This window comes from Amblyomma mixtum, chromosome 3 (genome assembly GCF_055824585.1).
Source record: "Amblyomma mixtum isolate Tamu chromosome 3, ASM5582458v1, whole genome shotgun sequence".
NCBI classification, from domain to species: domain Eukaryota; kingdom Metazoa; phylum Arthropoda; class Arachnida; order Ixodida; family Ixodidae; genus Amblyomma; species Amblyomma mixtum.
In genome coordinates, this window is record NC_143014.1 from 121821021 (window position 1) to 121841168 (window position 20148).

At 50.7% G+C, this 20148-nt stretch overlaps 1 protein-coding gene across 2 annotated transcripts in view; it reads left to right on the forward strand.

The window, feature by feature from the left end:
* LOC149351650 (uncharacterized) overlaps window positions 1-19220 on the forward strand; it is a 249816-nt gene extending 230596 nt beyond the window's left edge. For both annotated transcript variants that reach the window (XM_089580986.1, XM_089580985.1), the window contains exon 5: window positions 8660-19220. In XM_089580986.1, coding sequence (XP_089437112.1) covers window positions 8660-8895 — 236 coding nt within the window. In that variant the 3' untranslated portion in view covers window positions 8896-19220. The remainder of the gene's footprint in view (window positions 1-8659) is intronic.
* Window positions 19221-20148: the final 928 nt, after the last annotated feature.

Consider the following 20148-nt stretch of genomic DNA (forward strand, 5'->3'; position numbering starts at 1 on the left):
GCCACAGACACACACACCCGCACACATGCGCGCACGGAGCCGGCAAGCGCCTCTCGCGGCATCTCGAGAACGTTCGCTCTCCAATCAGGCGACGAGCTCCCGGACGAAACAGACGGAAACGCCGCGGGCTTCGGCTCTCGCTTTCCCGCCGGCTCAAAGCGCAAAATGCGGCGAATTCCCAAACTGCCTCGGCGGCGCCGGCCGCTGTAAAAGCGGGCCGCTGTGCGTGCTTTCGCGACGACTGACACAACTCCGCAAACAGACGGCGCCGGTAGGGAGTGAACGAGAGCGAAACTGCGCGTAACGACTGCCCGTGGCATACACTGATTATTTAAAGTTACTCGATATGCGGTGCACGTACATGCTTGTCGAGGTAAAGGAACGAGGTTGACGTACGCGTGCATTTTGGGCATATGGCTCGATTTCTTTTCTCCCCCCACGATACTGGGCACTCATTTTGGCAACTTTTCTAAACGGCGGAGTGCAGAAGACCCGCAAAACGGGCAGCAGTGACGACGGCTTCGTAGCTCATCTGTTCGTGGTGCACCAGTCCTTCTCGAGGTTTTCCCGTCAAAACAGCTGCTGACGGAGCTGAGAGAAAAGATTAGGTGATTTCAGCTCCGTCACAGTGTGCACCATTAGTTTTCATTTTAATACCGTGACAGCGGCATGCCGCTTCATTTTCTCTCCATCACTGAGAGAACACAGTCTAGAAATAAGGATGTCGGTATATCGTGTGTAATTATTTTTTATGCTTTCATTAATGTTTGTCCGTTTCTGAGGACATTCATGAAGCCTTCCACGTGCATTACATGCCTAAGTCTAGTTCAGGCCCTATTTGAGACAACCTCGCCGACTATCTGCATGATAAACTCTCCCCTTGTATATAAGGGGCGCCGAGAAACCTCACTCCAAAATCAATGCTTAAATTAGCGGTGCATTATAAGATATGACCTGAGCTCAGCCACGTTGTGCACTGAACACAAAGCGAATTACGTTTTTCTCAGCAGTATTACATAAGGGATTAAGCGTAGAAAGTTGGGCTAGTTGGTTGGTAGTACTATTATGATACATTCCAGCGGCTAAAAAGACACGGACGAAGGTAGACGAGACAGGACGAACGCCGGCGTTCGTCCTGTCTCGTCTACCTTCGTCCGTGTCTTTTTAGCCGCTGGAATGTATCATAATAGTATTACATAAGGGAACTGTCCTAAATACGGTTACTTTTCTCAGTCTTAACAAGTTTCGTGAGTTTAATCTATTTTGCAGTTTGCTATAATAGGCAATATTAGGAAATAGCTGTTTTACTCAGTGCTTACATCCGGCCATCAGTCCACAATAGCTGTGGAACAACTGCTCAATGTGATGAGATAGAGCATAGCTGCCATAGTTATAAGCAAGAGAAGAGATCGAATACCAATCAGGAAGGGTTTCAGAAAAGGCGACACGATCTATCCGCTTTTGTTCACTGCATATTTACAAGAGGTATTTACTGGCTTTGATTGGGAACAGCCAGGTATAAGAGATAATAGATAGCACCTTCCGATCTGCTTATGACATTGCCCAGTTAAGTAACTAAAAGCATGAACCGCAGTGCATGACTGATTACCTAGACACGAAAAGTACAATGGCAGGCCAAAAAAAGCCACTGTGAAGAAAACTAATGCTAAACAGTCTGGGAAGATAACAACCGCTTACGGTAGGCAGTGAGATACTTGATGTTGTAGAAGCGTACATCTATTTAATTCAAGTTGTTGCCGCTAAATCAGACCATGAGAAAGAAATTACTAGAAGGGTAAGAATGCAGTAGAGAGCTTTTGGTAGGGACTGCCAAGCTGTGACCAGCAGCTTCCAAATATTCTCCCAAAGGGAACTCGCTGGCAGAATCAGTCGTACCCTGCCAGTATTCGCCTACTATGCAGGCGGAAACTTGGAGGCTTACGAAGAGGCGTAAAGTTAAATTGAGGACAGCGCAGCGAGCTACGGAAAGGAAAATGGTAGGGATGACGTTAAGGGAGAGAAAGATATCCCCGCAGATCAATTAGACAGCGAGCATGAGTTAATGATGTCGAAGCTGAAATGCAGAAGAAATGGGCATGGGTGGGACATGTAATGCAATCACTAGAAAACCGACGGCCCGCTGGGGGTAACAGAGTGGATTCCAAGGGAAGTAAAAGGTACCAGCGTAGGGCAGGGAGCCAGGTAAGATAAGGAAATGAGATAAGGAAATTCGCGTGGTAAGTGGATGGTCGCTGCTGGCGCAGGACAGGGCTAACTGAAGATCGATGAGAGATGCTCTTGTCTTGGCGGTTGGCGGAGCTGGGCTGATCGCGATGAAGATAAGCATAACGATGACCATTTTCTGACTCCGTATAGAAGCGCGGACATGAGAGGGGACATCGCTAATAGAGTTAGCGAGCAAGGCGGCTTGGTCTTAAATTTGATACTTCGACTGCGTGCGGAGTCCATGTTCTCTGTCTTCGACATGCAATGAAGAGAGAGAGAGAGAAATAACTTTAGGGGCAATGGAGTGGTCTATGTGTGAACAAAAGCTGCAATGTGCCACAAACTCACAGGCAAGAGCACTTGGTTTAGCGCGTTTATACGAGCCTCCATCGGCTGTAAGACAGAGACAGATTAGGAGATTGGTTTATGCAAAAATGTTCTGGACGAGGACAGGCCCACTTTGAAGAAAAAGGGCAGAAGGTTATCTCCAGCGACTAGATGTTCTCACGCCAAGGTCTATTCTCGTTCTTTGCAGAGTTTGCCAGCGGGCAAAGCTTTGCAAGCGGCCCCATGCAGAGTGCCAGGGTACGCTGACTTGGACTGCGTCTTATATCTGTCGTCAAATTTCTGTAGTCTGAATTATCCGCCAGTGGCAATCTTTACATCAGGCAAGAAGAACGGCAGGGCAACCACTTATCTGTCTTTAAGTGAACAGAATTTCATAAAAAAAAAACTGTGCAGTTGTTTCGTTCCTTTGATTTTTTTTTTTTTTTTTACGAAGATATGCGTCTCCCGCGTGGGATCAGATGCCAGACCTTCGGGCACTGGGCGATACAAGTCCGCCCCTGGTTTCGTTCCTAAGTCAGCCTACGCAGTTTCCGCGCAGGCTTACAGAGTGACCAGCTCGCGCGTCTCCCCAGCGGCCGTCGTGGCGGATATGCATCGCGCGCTGCAGTGGAGCGTGAAGTGCTTGCCCGCGGGAGGGGGCACTCGAGGCGGACGTAGCCTCGGCCTCATATAATAGCAGCCGGAGCATCATCGCTCAGGCGGAGGTCTTTCTCGCCGAGTGGCGCGGGATAATCTCGTCACGCTTCCGCCGCCACGAGAGCCGGCTCTGTGCGCACTGCCTGTCGTCCACGGGCGACGCGAAAGGCGCCGCGCGCTGCAGCGTCGCCGTATCCAGCAACGAGAGAGAGACAAAGCTCGCGGCGGACGAGGCGCGGACTGCCGTGGGGACCGCTTCCTCCCGAAAGACAGCAGCAGCAGCAACATCCGGGAGGGAAAAAGGGAAAAGGTGGGGCGGCAACTGAGGCGTGCCCCGGACGCCAAACTGCCGCTGCGGCGCCGTGAGCAGCGGCGCCTGCGAGCGGAAACACCGAGTGCGACGCAGTTTCCTCGAGGCGTCGTTTCCTGCCGCGCGGGTGTCAAGTCGTTGGGGCCGCCCGCAGAGAAGGGGCTCCGTCCCCGCTTGGCATTGCGGGCACGGCCGGTGTGTCGCGCACAAAAACACCGCTCGGCCGGCCAGTTCCGGCGGGAAGTTGCGCGCGCCTTTGCCGGGGGAAAAAACGAGCGAACAATGGAGGCGCCGGGAAGAGACGGAGCGCGCAGTTTGCGGCGAGCAGAACGCGGTCCCCCGCGTGCGCGACGATTGCATGGCCGACTTCTGCGACGCCCGGAGCAGTTTCCTTATGGGCGCGCCGCCACTCGCATGCATTTATGCGCCGAAAGCCCGGCAGTTGGCGCATCTATATTCAATCGAGTCAAGTGGTCGCCGACGACTATCACCCAGACGCGTCCGCCCAGTCGGAAGAGACAACGCGCGAGTGTGCGGAGGAGACGACAGGGGGAAAAGAAGGTCGGCAAATACAACCGACGAGAGCACATTCATACAACGGGGCATAAACAAAAAAATGGGGCGCCCCAGGAAGAAAGAACATTCGAACGCACTTGGACACCTCATCGCATCTCTTCCTTGCATTTTTTTTTCCTTTCTTTTTTTTTTTGCGATGCGCGCAAACCTGCGCTGCGCGCAACTCTATTCCTGCAGCAAGGGGGAAAAAAAGAGGAGGAAAAAGAAACGGAAGAGATATTTGACGCACCTCTTGCAAATTCGATGTGTCAAATGGAAGTTGACGAAAGGAGTTCCCTACCTCTTCTCGGCGAATTTCAACAGAAAGCAGAATTCAAACGCCGCTTTAGCGGTAAATTCAGACGCCACGAGCAAAACAACGGACGTGTCACCGCCGAGGCCCGAGCAGAAGGCAGACACGCCAGTTTCAGCGCGCCTGAAACTCGATCGGATGTTGTCAGGAGATGGAGGCCAAGTACGGGAGAGAGCGCGCGGAGGCTCAGGCAAAAAATAAGTCGCGCAGAAATAAGCGAATGGAGGAAGAAGGGAGAAGAAGGCGAGGGCGTGACGCGCAGCGGCAAAGCGTCGTCGGCGCCCGCAAGACAGAGTTCTGTTTTACATACGCATGTACATACACGGTGTATCGGATTCGCGGCCGCGCGCCGCCGGCGGTTCGACGCGGCAAGACAGCGACCGGAGTCGCGTTTTTCACTCGGGCTGCTCCTGCACGACCGAACGTTCGTACCAGACGAGTGAAACGAGCGAAGAAAGCAAATGATGGCAACTACGAGCTCCGCCGCGCGCGCTCCTGTCCTTTCCTGATGTCTTTGCAAGGCCGCTTTCACCGCGCCGCACTTTGGAGCCCGTGATGCACGTTTTTCAATAGGCCTCGGCCCTTGATTTCAAACCGCGCGCAGAGCCTATAGACGCGGCGAGCTTTTTCCTGTCGTCTTTCTCTTCTGTCTTTTTTTTTCTTTGTCTTTACTTCCAGTTTTTTTTCTCGCTCTCAAGAGAGCGCAAAAGAAGGAGGAAAGATGTGCCCGAAAAAAGTGGGGGGAAAAACGGATAACAGTGGATTCACCGCTCAGGATGACGACGGGAGACAAAAGGAAAGCGCAGAAGGAAGCCGCGATATGTCTTTCACACTCGGTGGTCGGGGAGAAAGCGCCTCTCCCTGTGACAAATGTCAGCCACCGGCGCCGCCGCCGCTCCCCAGGCGGGATCCTTTTGTTTTGCGCTCGCGTTCCTCCTGCCTTTGCCGCGCGCCGCGCATAGCTGGGCCGCCCCGCGGACGTCGGCGTCGCTGCAACTTTGATGTGGCCCCGAGCTCGCATCTCTCTCTGCGGCACAGGCGCACAATATCGACTGCGCATACACACACTGCGCGGATACACATCAGCTACACGCGGCCGCAGAGTAGGCCGGCTGTGCATCTGCCTATCTGCGGCTCGCATATTGCCCCGCAAGCGGTCCGCTCAGACTCGCGCGTGGGCGCGGACGGCGGCTTTGTTTGGGCGCGGCCCGGACCACGATGAGCAGCAGTGGGGCTGCCCGCTTTACCACAAAACAAGGAAAGGAAAAAGTGCGCGACAGCCAAGCGAAGACGCCATCAAAAGCCCCCCCCCCCCCCCCCCCTGCCGAGCGCGCGCATTGGCAATCACTCCGCTCGGCAGCTGTCGCACGAATCGCGCGACCAGCAGCCTCGGCCGGTAGTACTATGCCTTGGCCAGCGCACCGCTCGCACGCAAAACAACGTCACAGAACTGCAGGATGGTCAGTTCTGGAACAGAGACAAATACGGCATTGCTTGCCGTGGTTTCCTCAGATTCCTTGCAACGCCGGAATAGTCCGGAGGGAAAAAAAAAGCAAAAAAGTTAGGCTGCTCTTTTATGCAACGGACAATTTGTCCGTGTGAGTGGCGTCAGCAACATTGCCACCTGAAATTGGACATTTTCTGCCACTGAGGATGTCAATGCAAATACCGCCTTCCGTCCTTGCCAAGCGGTGATGGAACGGAGCGGAGAATTACTGTGCAGGCGACACTATACGAGCAGTTGCTCTCGACGAGACGCCAAAACGGACGTGCTCATGACCAGGAAGTATACCTGCAGCACGGATATCTGCTTTCATTACGCGCCATATCTGAAAGCGTGTCAGTCATACTGTATTCGGTGCGAAATAAACGAGCGTCTTGAAGGGAAAGAGCGGCAACAAACGTGTCACGCCAGAGAGTGTGTCGGAGGCGGGAATTTGTTCAAAGCAGTAAATAGCAACGATCCATCCGTAATTGGTTTGCTTTCGGTCGCACCTAAAGCAAACCAGACCGCCGACACTAGAGACGCTATTTCGCTCCCGACTAACGCGCCTGTTGCAACTGTTGCCGACCGTCTCGTCGAGACGCTTGACCGTTAAACGAGTTCTCGAGATGTCGACACAGAGACCATTCTGTTCTTCCCCGCTCGCTTCTATCGGGCCGCAGTTAGCACAACACCCTCGAAAACCGCTGTTGTGAAACAGCGGTTGAGGCTGTCCGCCGCGTAGAATCTGAGGTCGCTGGCCACAGCGTTCCAAGCGCACATCAGCCACACACAAACTGCGCGTCTTGTACGGACTGCTTATATTGCGCTTCGGGTCCCGCCGGGTGCTTTCCCTCTGCCGTGAACGGACGGACAGCGGAGAGACCCGGAGTTCTGCTGACGTTTCTCGGGGAGGAGCTGCGGGCATTGCGGGCGACGCGCGGAGCCACGTCAGCGCTCCTTCCAAAAGGCTCTCCATATTGAATGGCCAATTCAACCGCCACCGGCATTCAGTGGAAGCACGAACAGCGAGGATGCGGCGACACGGCTGAGTTCGTAAATCTTGGAACAATGGCGCTGAGAGGGACGAAAAATGACGCTCCCAGAAAGGGGCCTACCGCGGCAATAAGGGCTGGCGTATATAGCATGCCCTCATTTTTCTTTCGTATATTTTCACCAACCTCACCGAGTTAGCTGTCATCTAAGGTAAGAAGCATTGGTAATAGCGTAGCTGACCCTATTTCAGCGTTTGTCAGCCGCCGGCGCAAGCGCCCACATACGGACCAGTTGCGTCACAGTTGACTACTGGCGCTTTAAATCAATGGACTCCGCCATCAGCGCCAGTTTTCTGTTTCTCTGCGACGCTCTTCGCGTTTTTTTTTTTTTAACCAGGCAGTGCTAATATCAGGAGGCATGCAAAAAGGCAAGCCACACGGCTGCTGTCTTGTTGGATGCTTGGCTCCTTCATTCACCTCTCGTGATGGCCTGCTAGTGCTGCGAGTTTAGTAACTCTCTGAGGACTCAGCAGTGACGCCTTCGTGTAGGTCTTTAATAATGACGCAAATTTCAAGGAACGACTCTCGATTCTAGAAGCCAGCGGGAAGTTCTGCAGTGGAAAGAAGAATAATAAGACATGGTAGCAAGATGCCGTTCAACCGGCCTACTCATACATACACACTCCAAAAAGAAAAGAAGAAAAATTGTGCCTGTAAGATGTACCACTCCAACTAGAGACATATGATAAATGCTTCGAGTTACCTGTCATCCTTCCATAGTCGGTCGTTGGTTTGACTTATGCGGAACAAGTTAGTGTAACAAGACGTTCTCGGGAATCCTGCCTTCACAAAAAATGAGCTCAGTCTGACCCTTACGGAAGGTTTTTATAAGCTTGGACTTATTTCTTTCTATTGCGTTAGCAATAAGTGCCACGTTCCCCCAAAATGGCTGGTCCGGTGTGTGAAGCCGAGACGAAGTCAAATTCAAAGACGCAATCGGAAAAAGATCAAAGTAAAAGCGAAATGTACAACCAGTACATGGCTAACGCGATTTTGTCGTATCGTATGATCGCCCGTCGGGGTTTTTTTTTCGCTCTCATTTGTTTCTTGTTTAGTTGTAATTGTATACAGAATACTGATCTGTTCACTCGTACTGTATACCATAATTTATAAATCGCAACGCAGGGCCGTTGTGGCCTGATTATGGCCACGTCTGGCCAAGCTGCAAGGAGGAAGGCGATTCACCTTGAGCAAAAGCCTCGAGCAGCTTTTTATCGGGGTGTCTTGCTAACACAGGTATGGATGGCACAGACCTAGAATTCCAGTTTGTATCTTAATTTCCTTGACCTTTGTTGTCGTGCCCAGAATCGTTGCTACAAAAGTGCACTTTCGAGAGCTTTGCATTTACTGGGCTGCATAACAGTTGCACTCAACAAAGCAAACTTAACGTTCGCGAGCAAATGTTGAGGATCAGCATTTTGCCGCAGTTTCCGCTGCTGACCGACGAGTAGCGGTGACGGTTTTTCTAAGAGCAGCATATTTGTCACTACAATAAGGCGCGAACCGGCACCGACCACCACGTAACTCCTATATATTACTATCTTTTCGGGACTCACCCCGAAATTCTTTTTTACGAGACCTCGCGCGATCACTTGAGCCGCCGTTGAAGGCATCTAAGTTGCCAGTGCCGATACGCCTTCTTTCGGGACGCGGGTGCACAAGCACGGACAGAGTGCGTTCCCATCCTCCTCGTTTGGCCAGCGTTCTCACTCTTCGTTCTTCCCTCCTCGCAGGTATGACGGTGCAGGAAATCGAGGAAGAGAACGCGCAAACCATCAACGACCTGTACCGCCTGCTGAAGAAGTACAGCAACCTACGGGGCATCGTGCACGGCCTGCAGATCGCCTACACGGACGCTAAGGTGTACCCCTTCATACCGCGCTACAACATGCTCAAGGATATGATCAAGTGCGTGCTCCGGGACCCGAGCTACATGGAGGTCTGCCACGAAGACATCTCCCGGACCTAGTGGCTCCCGCTTGCCGCCCCCGGTTGCATCAGCCTGTCGCTGCTGCCGCGCTCTGTCGCATCTCTCTGCCTTCATTCACGCACCGCGGCTCGCGCGCCAAGAATCCCCGCCCGCTGCTGGGTCGCCGACACGCACAGCGTACACGAGCGCTGACGCCGGAGCACTGACGCTGGCGAACAAAGCGTAGCTCAGTTGCCTCTTTTTTTTTTTTTTGCTTTTTCCTACCCGGCTTCCTGAGTGTTTTGCGTTGGCGCTGCAACGAACACTATACAGGGCGACGCTTATGGAAAAACTTGGCGAACAAACACCGCTTGTCCCGCGGTCATATCAGGGCACGCATCGAACGCTCGCACAATGGTATGCCATTGAATCGGTGCACCGACGTGGACATGGGGTGTGCATTTCGCGTTCCTTGCCCCCGGCACCCCGTTAATCAGTGCCCCCGCTAACGGACGCCGCATCGAAGATTAGGGTTCCTTTTGAGGATCTCTCGCGTGCTCGCGACACATTTATCTACTCGACACATATATATATATATATATATATATATATATATATATATATATATATATATATATATATATATATATATATATGTATGGCTTGACCTACAAGCAGCATTGGGAAGATTATTGACGTTTTTTTATATATATTCTCACGCTGTAGACGCATTCGATGCGCGACACCTTTTCCCTCATCCTCTTTTGTCTTCGCGGCGGCGTCGTTAGCTTCTTGGCCTGTACCGCGTCAGCGTCGCCAGCTTGAGGCATATGCAGCGCTGTCGATGTGTCCCGCGTCATCTTCGGGGGAGAAAAAGTGAAAAACAGCCTCGCGGACCCCGGACGCACACCTGGCTCGTCGTTACCGCGGTCATTAAGACATCCATTAGCGACGAGGCGCAGCGCTGCCCCATCAAGAAGCACTCGGGGCGACACACGCGGCGGCCCCGTCTCCCCATCGATGCGCGCGGCCGCTCCCCGTTCCTCGTCTCGCGCCGCCGCGACTGCGACCGGTCGGGCGGTGCCCACTCTGCCGACGAACTCAGCGTCTGGAAAAACTTCCTCGCCTGTCTGTGAACTGCAACTTACTCGCCGTGCAACGGTGCCGCTTAACGCCACACACGAACACGCACGCACGCACACACACACACACACTCACATGCCACTCACTATCGCTCCAACGGTTCTAAGCAACGATGAGCTTACGCGTCTTGTGTAATGCGCGCAAATTAACTTACTCGAGGGCCAATTTTAGCGTACCTTGCACGCGACCAGTTTGCCACGGGCACATTCAACTTGAATAGCAATGTAGGTGCACTCCAAAGCTAAGAAGAAAAAAAAAGTGAGAAAAAAAAGACACACAGACAAAATGGCGAGCCGCGTACGGACGGCAACGCCGATGCGCGCTTTATTTTCGACGCTAGTCCTGCCCGCCTCCAGTTAGCGCCCCACGCGTGCGGGGCTCCCTATAGAGCGGGAAGACGCGCTCCTTCGACCGGCGCGCTGCGCATCCTCGAGCCGACCGTTGTCTTTGGAAGATGCGCACACCGGGGCAACGTTTCCCGACTGCCGCGGCAAGTCTGGGGCGAAACAGTTTCCGTCGGTCGCCTTGCACTTTCCTGCAGTCTCTGTGTGAACCGGTGGCGCGCTGCTTCGGAGAGAGCTTAGGGCGGCGTCGTGTACATATATCAAACTATGCGGAAGCGTTCTGGCTGAACTAAACTGCGCTTGTTGTTGTACGGTCGAAAGACTTTGATCAGCGAACTCTTCTGCCGCATTGAACGGGGTATAGCTGCACTGGATACACGCGCCACTAAATTTTATGGACGCGCATTACGTTCTAAAACAGAGACAGAGATAGAGAGAGGGAGAATAAAAAAAGAAAACTCGTAGAATTGCGATAGTCGCACACATAGCCGTAGAGTGACGTCGAATCGAAATGGGTGCTCCTAACCACGCGGAAGAATTTTACCTGCTAGTCTTAGCGACTGACGTTATGTGCTGCCGCTGCTCTAGTTACCAGTACAACGCAAAAAAAAAATGTGTTTAGTCGTTTGCCGTTAGTCTACCGCATTGGATCCACTTTGAATCGATCATGTAGAAGTCGTGTTGTTGGCTTTAGCTATATACCGCATATAGTTTCATTGTTTGTTTTTATCCCCTTTGGCGATGCGTATGTATACGGTGCAGAGGAACGAATAGTTTATTTCGTTCCTCTCTGTGTAAACGCTATCTGTGTGTCGTACGTACATATCACAACGTGTGTCAACGAGCGATGTTTAAAAACAAACAGAGGAAGAGGAGAGAAAGAGAGACGAGCGCAGTTTGCATGGCATGCCTTGTCACGCTGTTTGTACACATACATTGATGTCTCCATGTGATACCGGGCTTAAAAGGCTTCTTGTAACATATGTGTTCGCCGGTGTGCCGGATTGTGATTTTTGTAATCGTTGCACGTTGAACTAGGAACGCGGCTAAGCAGCCCCACATGTGTCGCCGCGTATCTTACGACAAGCGCGTGCGAGGCTCTCGGACCTCGCGCACCACTTCGACATATGGAAACAGCACACGCACAAGCACACGCACTTGCGCTGCGGCACCTGGCCGTTCTACATCCAACATAGTTCACGATTATCGGACGACCTTATGTTTCGTTTTTTTTTTCAATTTTTTGCTTATTTGTTTTCATGCAGGTTGATGTCAGACAGGAGAACCTTATATGAGCACTGGCACTCGTGAGGTTGATTCTATAAAATAAGGCGCGTCACCTGTTCAGCCTTCCGGCCATTGTTTTGCGTGAAAAACCTTAGCAGATGAAAAAAGCAGGTGCCCCACGCGTCACTCGTTTATCGTGCAAGCAGTAGGCGCTGAGCCCTCCCTGTGGTGCAGCTGGAAATGCACAGAGCATTGTTATAGCCCGAAGAAAGCTACGTTGTTCGAGCGCAGTGGGAATTTCAGAGGACGTGGACAGGGATGCTGCTTCCTAGTCAAAAAAAGAAAGAAAAAAATGGCTGTGTTTTAACTCTGCTAAACCTAGTTAGAGCGAAAGCATTGGCAGTTATTAGTTTCCTCCAATGCCTTCCCCTGTCGCCTTTCCCTTGCTTGCAACCGCCGCATATGGGGCGACAGAAAGTTAGGTGGGCGGATGAGATTAGGAAGTTTTCGGGGATATGGTGGCCGCAGCTGGAAAAGGACAGGGTTAGTTGGAGAGACGTGGGGGAGGCCTCTGCCCTGCAGTGGACGCAGTCAGGATGTTGATGATGCTCACGTTTTTCCTCTGTTCCGGCTGCTTCTTTGGCGCGACTAGCTTCTCGCTTTCTCTTCAACACCGCAGCCCATCGAGCCACATCTGCTGGGTGCTCCGACTCAGCCTGCTGTCATAGCGCACGGTTCTCGCAGGCGTTTCGACCACGCTGCCCGCCGCGCTCTCCTCCATGGCAAAACTGAACGTGAGCAGCTGCTTCGTCTCATTATTAGGCGAACGGCGAGTCACGCGGTTAGTCATGTGACCACAGCTGGCGATGTGGTGCTCAGTGCACTGCGCAGCGACGGCGTCGGCGCAGCGGCTGCAGTTGCGGCGCACCACGCGGTATGGCGTCCGGCCACACCTCCGGCGCTCCTCCGGTTGAAGGTCACGCGGCGGCATACGATGACCTTGGCGAAACACGTAGTAGTAGAGCTTTCGCTCCAAAAGAAAACGGATGGCATCTAATATACACAACTTCCCAACGTCCATCACTCTAAGGTCCAGCATGGACATGAGAAACACTGCCTCAAAATTTGTCTCTCTTTTAAGATGCTTCGAGCCATGATTCGGTCTAAAAACTGTGTATAAAAAAAAATTGCCGTACTAGGTTTGGGGGGTCAGTCGTGTTGTAGCGGTAGGCTTTTTTTTTTTCGTCCTTTCACAGCACTCGCCGCCGCCGGCGATGTTGACGGCCTTCATTTGGAAGCGCGTCTCTATCGAGGCTTCTCCGCAGACCGGGAAAGCAAAAAGAGGAAGCGCGGCCAACCGACGAGAAGCAAGGAAGCGGCGAAACCTGGGAGTGCGTGCCGTGCAAATTGATTGCCCAGCCAGCAACGGTGCGGACAAGGCGGAACCGTTTTTCTCCCGCTGTCGGAGTCACCGCCTCATGTAATTCGATTGAGCTTCGATCGACAAGATGACCGGTTATTTTTGTCCCAGAGCCCACCCTCTTCGATCGGCGCTGGGACAGATTGCCATCAGCCAGCGGTGTATGCAAAAAAGAAAAAAAGAAAAGCGGGTGAGGCGGCGGCGTCTGCATATTGTGTAGAGCCAAGGTTAATTATGCCCCCGCGCAGTGAATGGGGCGCGAGCCGAGAAAGCGGCTCGGCGGCCCGTGGCAGCCAACGCGCCTGCCCCCTTATCATAGCCAAGGGCGTCGCGGAATTGAAACTCTGGCCGAGTGTCATCGCGCGCGCAGAATACAAAGGCTCTCGCCGAAGCATGGAGGCCTGGTCAGTCGTTTGGCGGCGGGGCGAGCGGTGACGAAAGGAACCGTTTGTTGACACACCGCGCCACCGGCAAACTCGTATCCTAATGGACATCGGGACAGCGCCTTGTTTGCTAGCACACGAATCGCCATTGTGAAGGATCATAAGCGCAGCTGTTACGACATTAAAAGGGGCACCAGTACCACTTTTAAAACTGAGCGTGCTGGCAACAATTAACGCCCGTCACTCCTCCATCCCCCACCGACTCCCCCCTTTTTCTTTTTTGCGCAGAGAAATTAAGTTGAAACTACGTAGATTTCGAGTCACCTGTTAGGCACAGCGGCACCGAACAGAATTTTGGACAGGCAGGAAAGGTGTCGGGCGTATGCTGTAGCCACGACAGCAAGGGAGAGGGAGGGACTCGCTGCTGCGGGTAAACGAATATCTCGTTCGGACAGCTAAAAACACACTCTGCGTCAGAGAAGTATGAGAAGCTCTGTGCAGTTTAGTCTGAGCAAAAAAATGCCTCACGCGTGCCAGTCTTTTGCCCCGAAGCCTATATCCAGAAGGGAATTGTTTTCCTTGTTTCCGTCAGAAGGCGCTGTTAAGACAAAGTTTTCGCACCCTTTAAATGCCAAAGCAATCAGTGCGCGGCTTCACAGCGTATTCAGGAATTTTCGAAAGCCGCTGAGTGAAAATCATACTTTTTGTCGATTTCTTTACAGCATGCTTGTCAGGAAAAACTTTGCTTTCAAACTGAAAAAGGAAAGAGCGCATATACATTTACAGATATTTATATGTCTACACGAACCCATGCACATTATCACGTCGCATCAAAATTCGCAAAACATGTACAGGTATGCACACACATAGATTGGGAGTACTTCGTTACGTTCTCATATCTCAATGGAACGAGTGATACTTGACTCGAAATATGCCTATGACTTCTGCGAGTATCAAATGCACGATCGTAAAAGTGCACATATGGGAGAGCTTGTACGGTGTTTCACCCTACGTGCGACAGAGATCGCATCGCGTACAGTTACTTTGTCTGTGATTCAGCACACGCGCTCATCAAGAGGCGCAATATCACATGCAACAGCTCACACGTGAGACAACCACTCCCTCCCCATTCCTACCCCACCCAGGCACAGCCAGGTGATTACATACTCTCCACCACACACCAGCACATGCAGACAGCACACGCGACATTGATATATTGGTTGTTGACAACGCTAGTTGTGTTATGTATACTCTTTCATCAATGTAATCTCCTAGATGTGTGTTTTCGCATAGCTGCGTAGTATTGATAGCTTTAGTCGTACTCGCATTACTCTTTGTCTCGGTGTCCTCTGTTCAATGTGTTCGAGCGAACGTGTGTAGTGCTCGTCCTCGTAGCTGTTGCTTTCCGGCAGTTGTTGGCTTTCTTTAAGACTACACGTTTCGAATAGTCAGCATGGCTCTTATAGAAAAACCCTGTCAGCCTGTCATGTTTCTTGCGCTAGAAGATGGTCTGCCTTAAGTTGGAGTTAAGGGGAAAAAAAAAGAAAATGAACAGAAAGGCACCGAATGTACCCGATGAACACACAAGCAAAAAAAAAAAAAACCTCTTAAACAAAGATGCCTTACACGAATAAAAAGCTGAACAAACTTGGCCTGGCATAAAAGCGATTGGGGCATCATGCATGCGTTGCATTACGTTCAAACTTGTGCCTGACGTTGTACTGTCCGTGACGTGTTGTATAAGCCTTGTCACTGTTTTTGAAGCTTGTCGTTACAGAATGTTATTCGCCGTTCCCGATCGCTGCGCGTCCGGCGGGCCGCAGCGTTCGGGCGCGGTGCGTCTTGTCAGGCGTCCACAATACCCCTTCTGTGCGCGCACCTCGTATCGTTAGGAACCTTCTCGCTCCTCCTTCGGGTTTTCGCTCACCCAAAGTCGAGGGCGCCGGTGCATGGAACGAACCTCCCTCTGCATGTCACTTCACGCTACCCGCGGTGCGCACCCGTGGCCAGCATTTAGCGTTTCACGCCTCCAAAACAACCTTGCGCGCACATATTCAGAAGACAGCCGCACGAACCACGCTGCAATCTTCATTTTGGCTTTCAGGGCGGGAATTACGGTGCAACCAAAAGTATCGAAAGAGCGACGCGCTCCTCCCTCGAACAAATGGTGGGCCAGTCAAACAGGCTCGAGGGCGATAAGCGCGACGTTGTTCGCTTCTTCGGAGGCCTCCAGGGGTCGCCACTGCGGTGCGTGGGAAGACAACGCCGAAAGCACTGCCAAACGAAGAGGCGAGCCCGCCTGAGCGACTGAGGCATCGGTGCATCGAAAGGGATCACTCGGCAGGGAACGTAGAACAACACACCAGCGCATACAAGACGCACGACACGCGGCAGACCTTATATCGCACAGGGGTCGTGGAGCATTAGAACCATCGTTGTTTTTTTTTTTCGTTTACTTGAAAAGCTGTATAACGCCACAACCGCCGGCGCTAACCAAAGACTTTGTCGGTACATCCGCAACTTTTGCTTTGTTAAGATTCTGTATCACCGAACTGCATACGGGACACTTGTATCGACCCCAGTGACTTTTATTACTAAACTCGGTACCCCCTTCAGATCAAGCAAAATAAACGCAGTGTTCGCACAGTGACGTGCATTTGACGGTTACCGCGCGTGAGCCGACAATTTCCGCACGTGCTGCCACCTCACATTGGCCTGCGGCAAGTATACCTATAGAGACAGCGAAAAGTGTTTCATAGACCGGGAAATGTGCGTTCGACATGGTGATTGCGCCACGAGACGTTAGAAGGATTACTTGGGAATATTTCCTGATTTGCACGTTCTTTTTTTTTCCTATGCAATACACAGAGAGCAGAAAAATAAAAAACAAATCACAAAAAAATCAAAAGCCGCCGCCTAGTCTGAGTAGTTGACCCTCTGTACACGAGTCTATTGTTTTGCTTGGGTAAAATTCCCTCCTATACTGCTTACTGCAGCTCACTTCCTTAATGCCCGTTTCTGAACGCAGCCAAAACAAAACGTTAAGGTTAACTTTACTTGTTTACCGCTGATTAAACTCTCTTTTGTTTTCAATACATGAAATGCTGACACTTGAGTGCATCATCTAAGCACTGGTGAGGAATTCCGATTTGACCGAATCACCGCCGGTGGCTCTGCATATTAGTGGTAGCGTTCCTTTGCTTCTACAAAAATAAACAAACGACTAGAGAAATAAACACCCTCACTAGAACTAGGCCCGACAACACCTGCTATTCTTGAGGCATGCACTGAACGATCACCCCGCCCTCTTTTTGCGTATCTGAGCGTGAATCACGGATTTGCTTGGGCTTGATTTGAAGCTGGTGTGCCGTGAAATGTTTTCAAGCGGAAACTGAAGATTTCATACGCTGTCTACATTTACTTACATAAAGTGAAATTCAGAGTCTCTAGAACCCGCTCAACACATTTTGCGCGCGTTCGAACGCTTTCTTTCTTTTTTTGTTTTTCAAGTTAAAAGCGCCCCGATTGTGGCCTTTTTTTGTTTTCGGCGAGAATGACGCCGCATGACCTGTGAACGTCATCTGTGACGTAAAACAAGCGGCGCAAACACGCAGGACAAAAAAAAAAGAAAACGACAAAGACACAGCGCTGATCTTCCAACACGTTTAATTTCAGAGGGAAGCGTCCGGTACCAAGTGCGCGGCAATCGCCAAGCGAGGAAAAGGGAAAAATGTTATCAGTCCGCAAATTCAAGATATTTTAATTCCTTTTCCGTCAGCGACACAGAGGGTGTGCTGGCGCTCGCCTCACCCGCGCGGGCTGCATTGTTATAGCCTCAATTATTTCCCGTGTGCGCCGATCCTTGAGGTTGCTCTCACTTTTGGCACTTTCACTTCATAAAGGCGTATTCACTTAACGCCATTCTGGGGAAGCGTGAGGATAAGTCTCGTGCGGGAAATATCAGAGGCTAACCCGTGCAGGTGATACGAGCGTGGGTACCTGACAGGGAACGAATTAAATCACCGTGAATTTTGTATGCCGTTATATTTTTTTCTTTTCGTAATGTCTACGCAAGTCACCTGCACTCTGACGTCTGTCACGCTGTATGCGTTATACACGCTTTAAAATTAACTATATTGGAAGTCAGCGTTGGGTGCGATTGTGTTCCTGTTGTCGAGTGCGTTTCCGCTGCCTGTTTCAAGACGAACAACCAACAAGCCCAAATGTCTGTACTCGTGTCATTCGTGGCGCTATCTATTAATCCTGATGGGCGAGTCTCCGGTGGCATTAATTAACTCGGCATGGTCGCGTTGGGCATGGACCTCTGGTCAAGCCAGTATATATCAAGCAAACGGGGCTAAAATGGCACGCAGGACACTATCACGCCATGCGCACACGAGCTCCGAAGGAGTCATCAGATGCTTTCTTTCCGCGATTTACGTATAAACGAATGAGAGCTCCGGAGTTTACACAGCCCATTTGCCAACATACAGCCGTTATCAAAATCCGCGTTAGTGTCCCGCTAACGTCGCACTTAAGCCGCTTGGAAACCCCGGCCATTTGAAACTACCGGTTATATCCCCACCACAGTTCCTTGCAGCATGGCCGTCTGGGAAGTCAATAAACTAAAGCTGCTGCACTTCACACTGAGGCTGCTATGAGTAAAAAATACAACTTCTAAGCGCATTTTTTCGGGACTCTCTCTGTAGCCACAGAAAAGTTTTTTTTTTTTTGGTCGACGGAACGGCTCCAGTTCCTTTTTTGTTTTGTTTTTGTCGAGTGGATAGTACATGGAACCCTCGACTAAACTGCTGAAAAGTTGTTCGACCGTTCTCACGGAGGGGGCGCGATACTCGTGGTATTTGCAGGCACCGACCTACTTTTGAAGACGAGGGTTTAATTTCTTCTACTTTAGGCCAGGTAGCGTGCGCCGCAAGCTAGGTGGTGCGCTGAATTTATAACGTCGTGTGCGGTCAGAAAAAAAAGAAAGAAAAACTGTTCGTGTGGTGCATTTCACAGTGGTAGTTATGCTTTCAAATTGTCAATGTGGTGCTGCTATGTTGTGTATATTGCGTACATCGAAAGACAATTTGCCACAGAGCCACAACGAATAGCAGCAGTACAGCAGTACAGCGTGCAGACAACCGAACTCGCATTTCGAAGTCACCTTAAAATGCTTCTGCAACATCGAAGTCCAGTTGTTTGCCTTGACTGATTCCGATGCGGCAATGAAAGCAGCAGGTTGAGATGTCGCTTTCTGTTGCATTTTACAACGGATGCTCGGCGTCTTTGTAAAGACGCTCCTTTAGCCGCCCCTTTGAGTACAAGAAATAATCATTTACGACTTTTCCGCAAAACAGAACAAACGCAACGCAATCCCGTATTTTATTTTGGTCAGCTTGCATGAATATCCCCTGATGTGGATGAGCTGTACCGGGTGTTTCTCCTGAGATGTTCTGCAATTTTAAAAACAGGCTTTTTGAGTTAGGAGAGTTCTTTTATCGGCATAGAATTGACATTGGTGTAGCGAATCAATACAACTACTACGTGCTAACTAGTAGGCCAGTTAACTGATATTGAGTATTTATCTTTTTAACTATCACTGTTTGTCTCCTTATTTATTCAGAGGCGTGTGGCCCACCGTAAGTGATAGCCACATTGGTTTTTAGAATTTCGAAAACGAACCTACCCTCGGCGCTGTGACCCACCAAATTTTGCCTACATCACGCCAAAATGCATGCGCTTTCGAGAAGCTTGCAGGCAAAGCAGCCTGTCCAGTGCAGGTAACTCGTCTAAACAGCCAAAATCTGTGGGACACAGCGCCGACGGTAACTGCGTTTTCGAAATTCTAAAAAACTGATATGGATATTGCTTACGGTGGTCTACACGCCTCCCAATAAATAAGGAGACTGACAGTAGTCGCTAAAAAGTTCACTATTCGACATTAGTTAACCAGCCTACTAGTATTATATAGCTGTATTCCGATGTACTACACTGCTGACAATGCTATGCCGAAGAAAGCGCTCTTCTAACTCAAAAAGCCTATTTAAAAAAAAAAAATTGCAGAACATGCTAGGAGAAACACATAAACAAAAAGCGCAGCGTATTTCTGGCTAGGCTGGATAACGTTGGGAGCTTTACTTCCAAGTATTCAATTGAAGAATTTACTCACGCCAGCTTTGCCAAGCGAAATAATTTCAGTCTCAGGGCCGCAGATCATCTTCCTAGTTCAGTTCGCATTTACCTATTCCATTTGATCGCACTCTCGTCTAAGTTAGCATTGAAATTGGGTGTCGTGTAGTTAGAACATTTGCTTCATTACAAATGTTTTTCATTTTCCTCTCCTCTCTTCTCATTTGCGATAACAGTTCAAAAGATGTGCATCCTTTCTTGAACTCACTTTCTCATGCAAGCAGCACACTTGGATAAGGGCGCATGCAATTCTCTATTTTTGAAGACAAATGTATTTTTGCAGTTCGTATTGTGTGGTGCATTTTGTCGTTCTTTCCGTTGTGCCGCTATCAGTTGGAATTTCTATTGGCACGTACGCTCATATCATTCACCGCAAGTGAACCTTCCGTCGATTCCGCCTGCGTCTTTCCTCTATCTACTCTGCCTTATTTATCCTCACCCTTTTAGCACCGCGAATGGCCGACGCATCGCACTCTTGTCCGTTCTAAGACCGCCGCCCTGGAGACTCGGGGCCCGAAAATCCTCACTCTGTACGCTCCCAAGTAGAGGTCGCTTACGCAGCGCGCATACCTCTCCGCATCCCTCTCCCGGCTGCTCGTGCGGC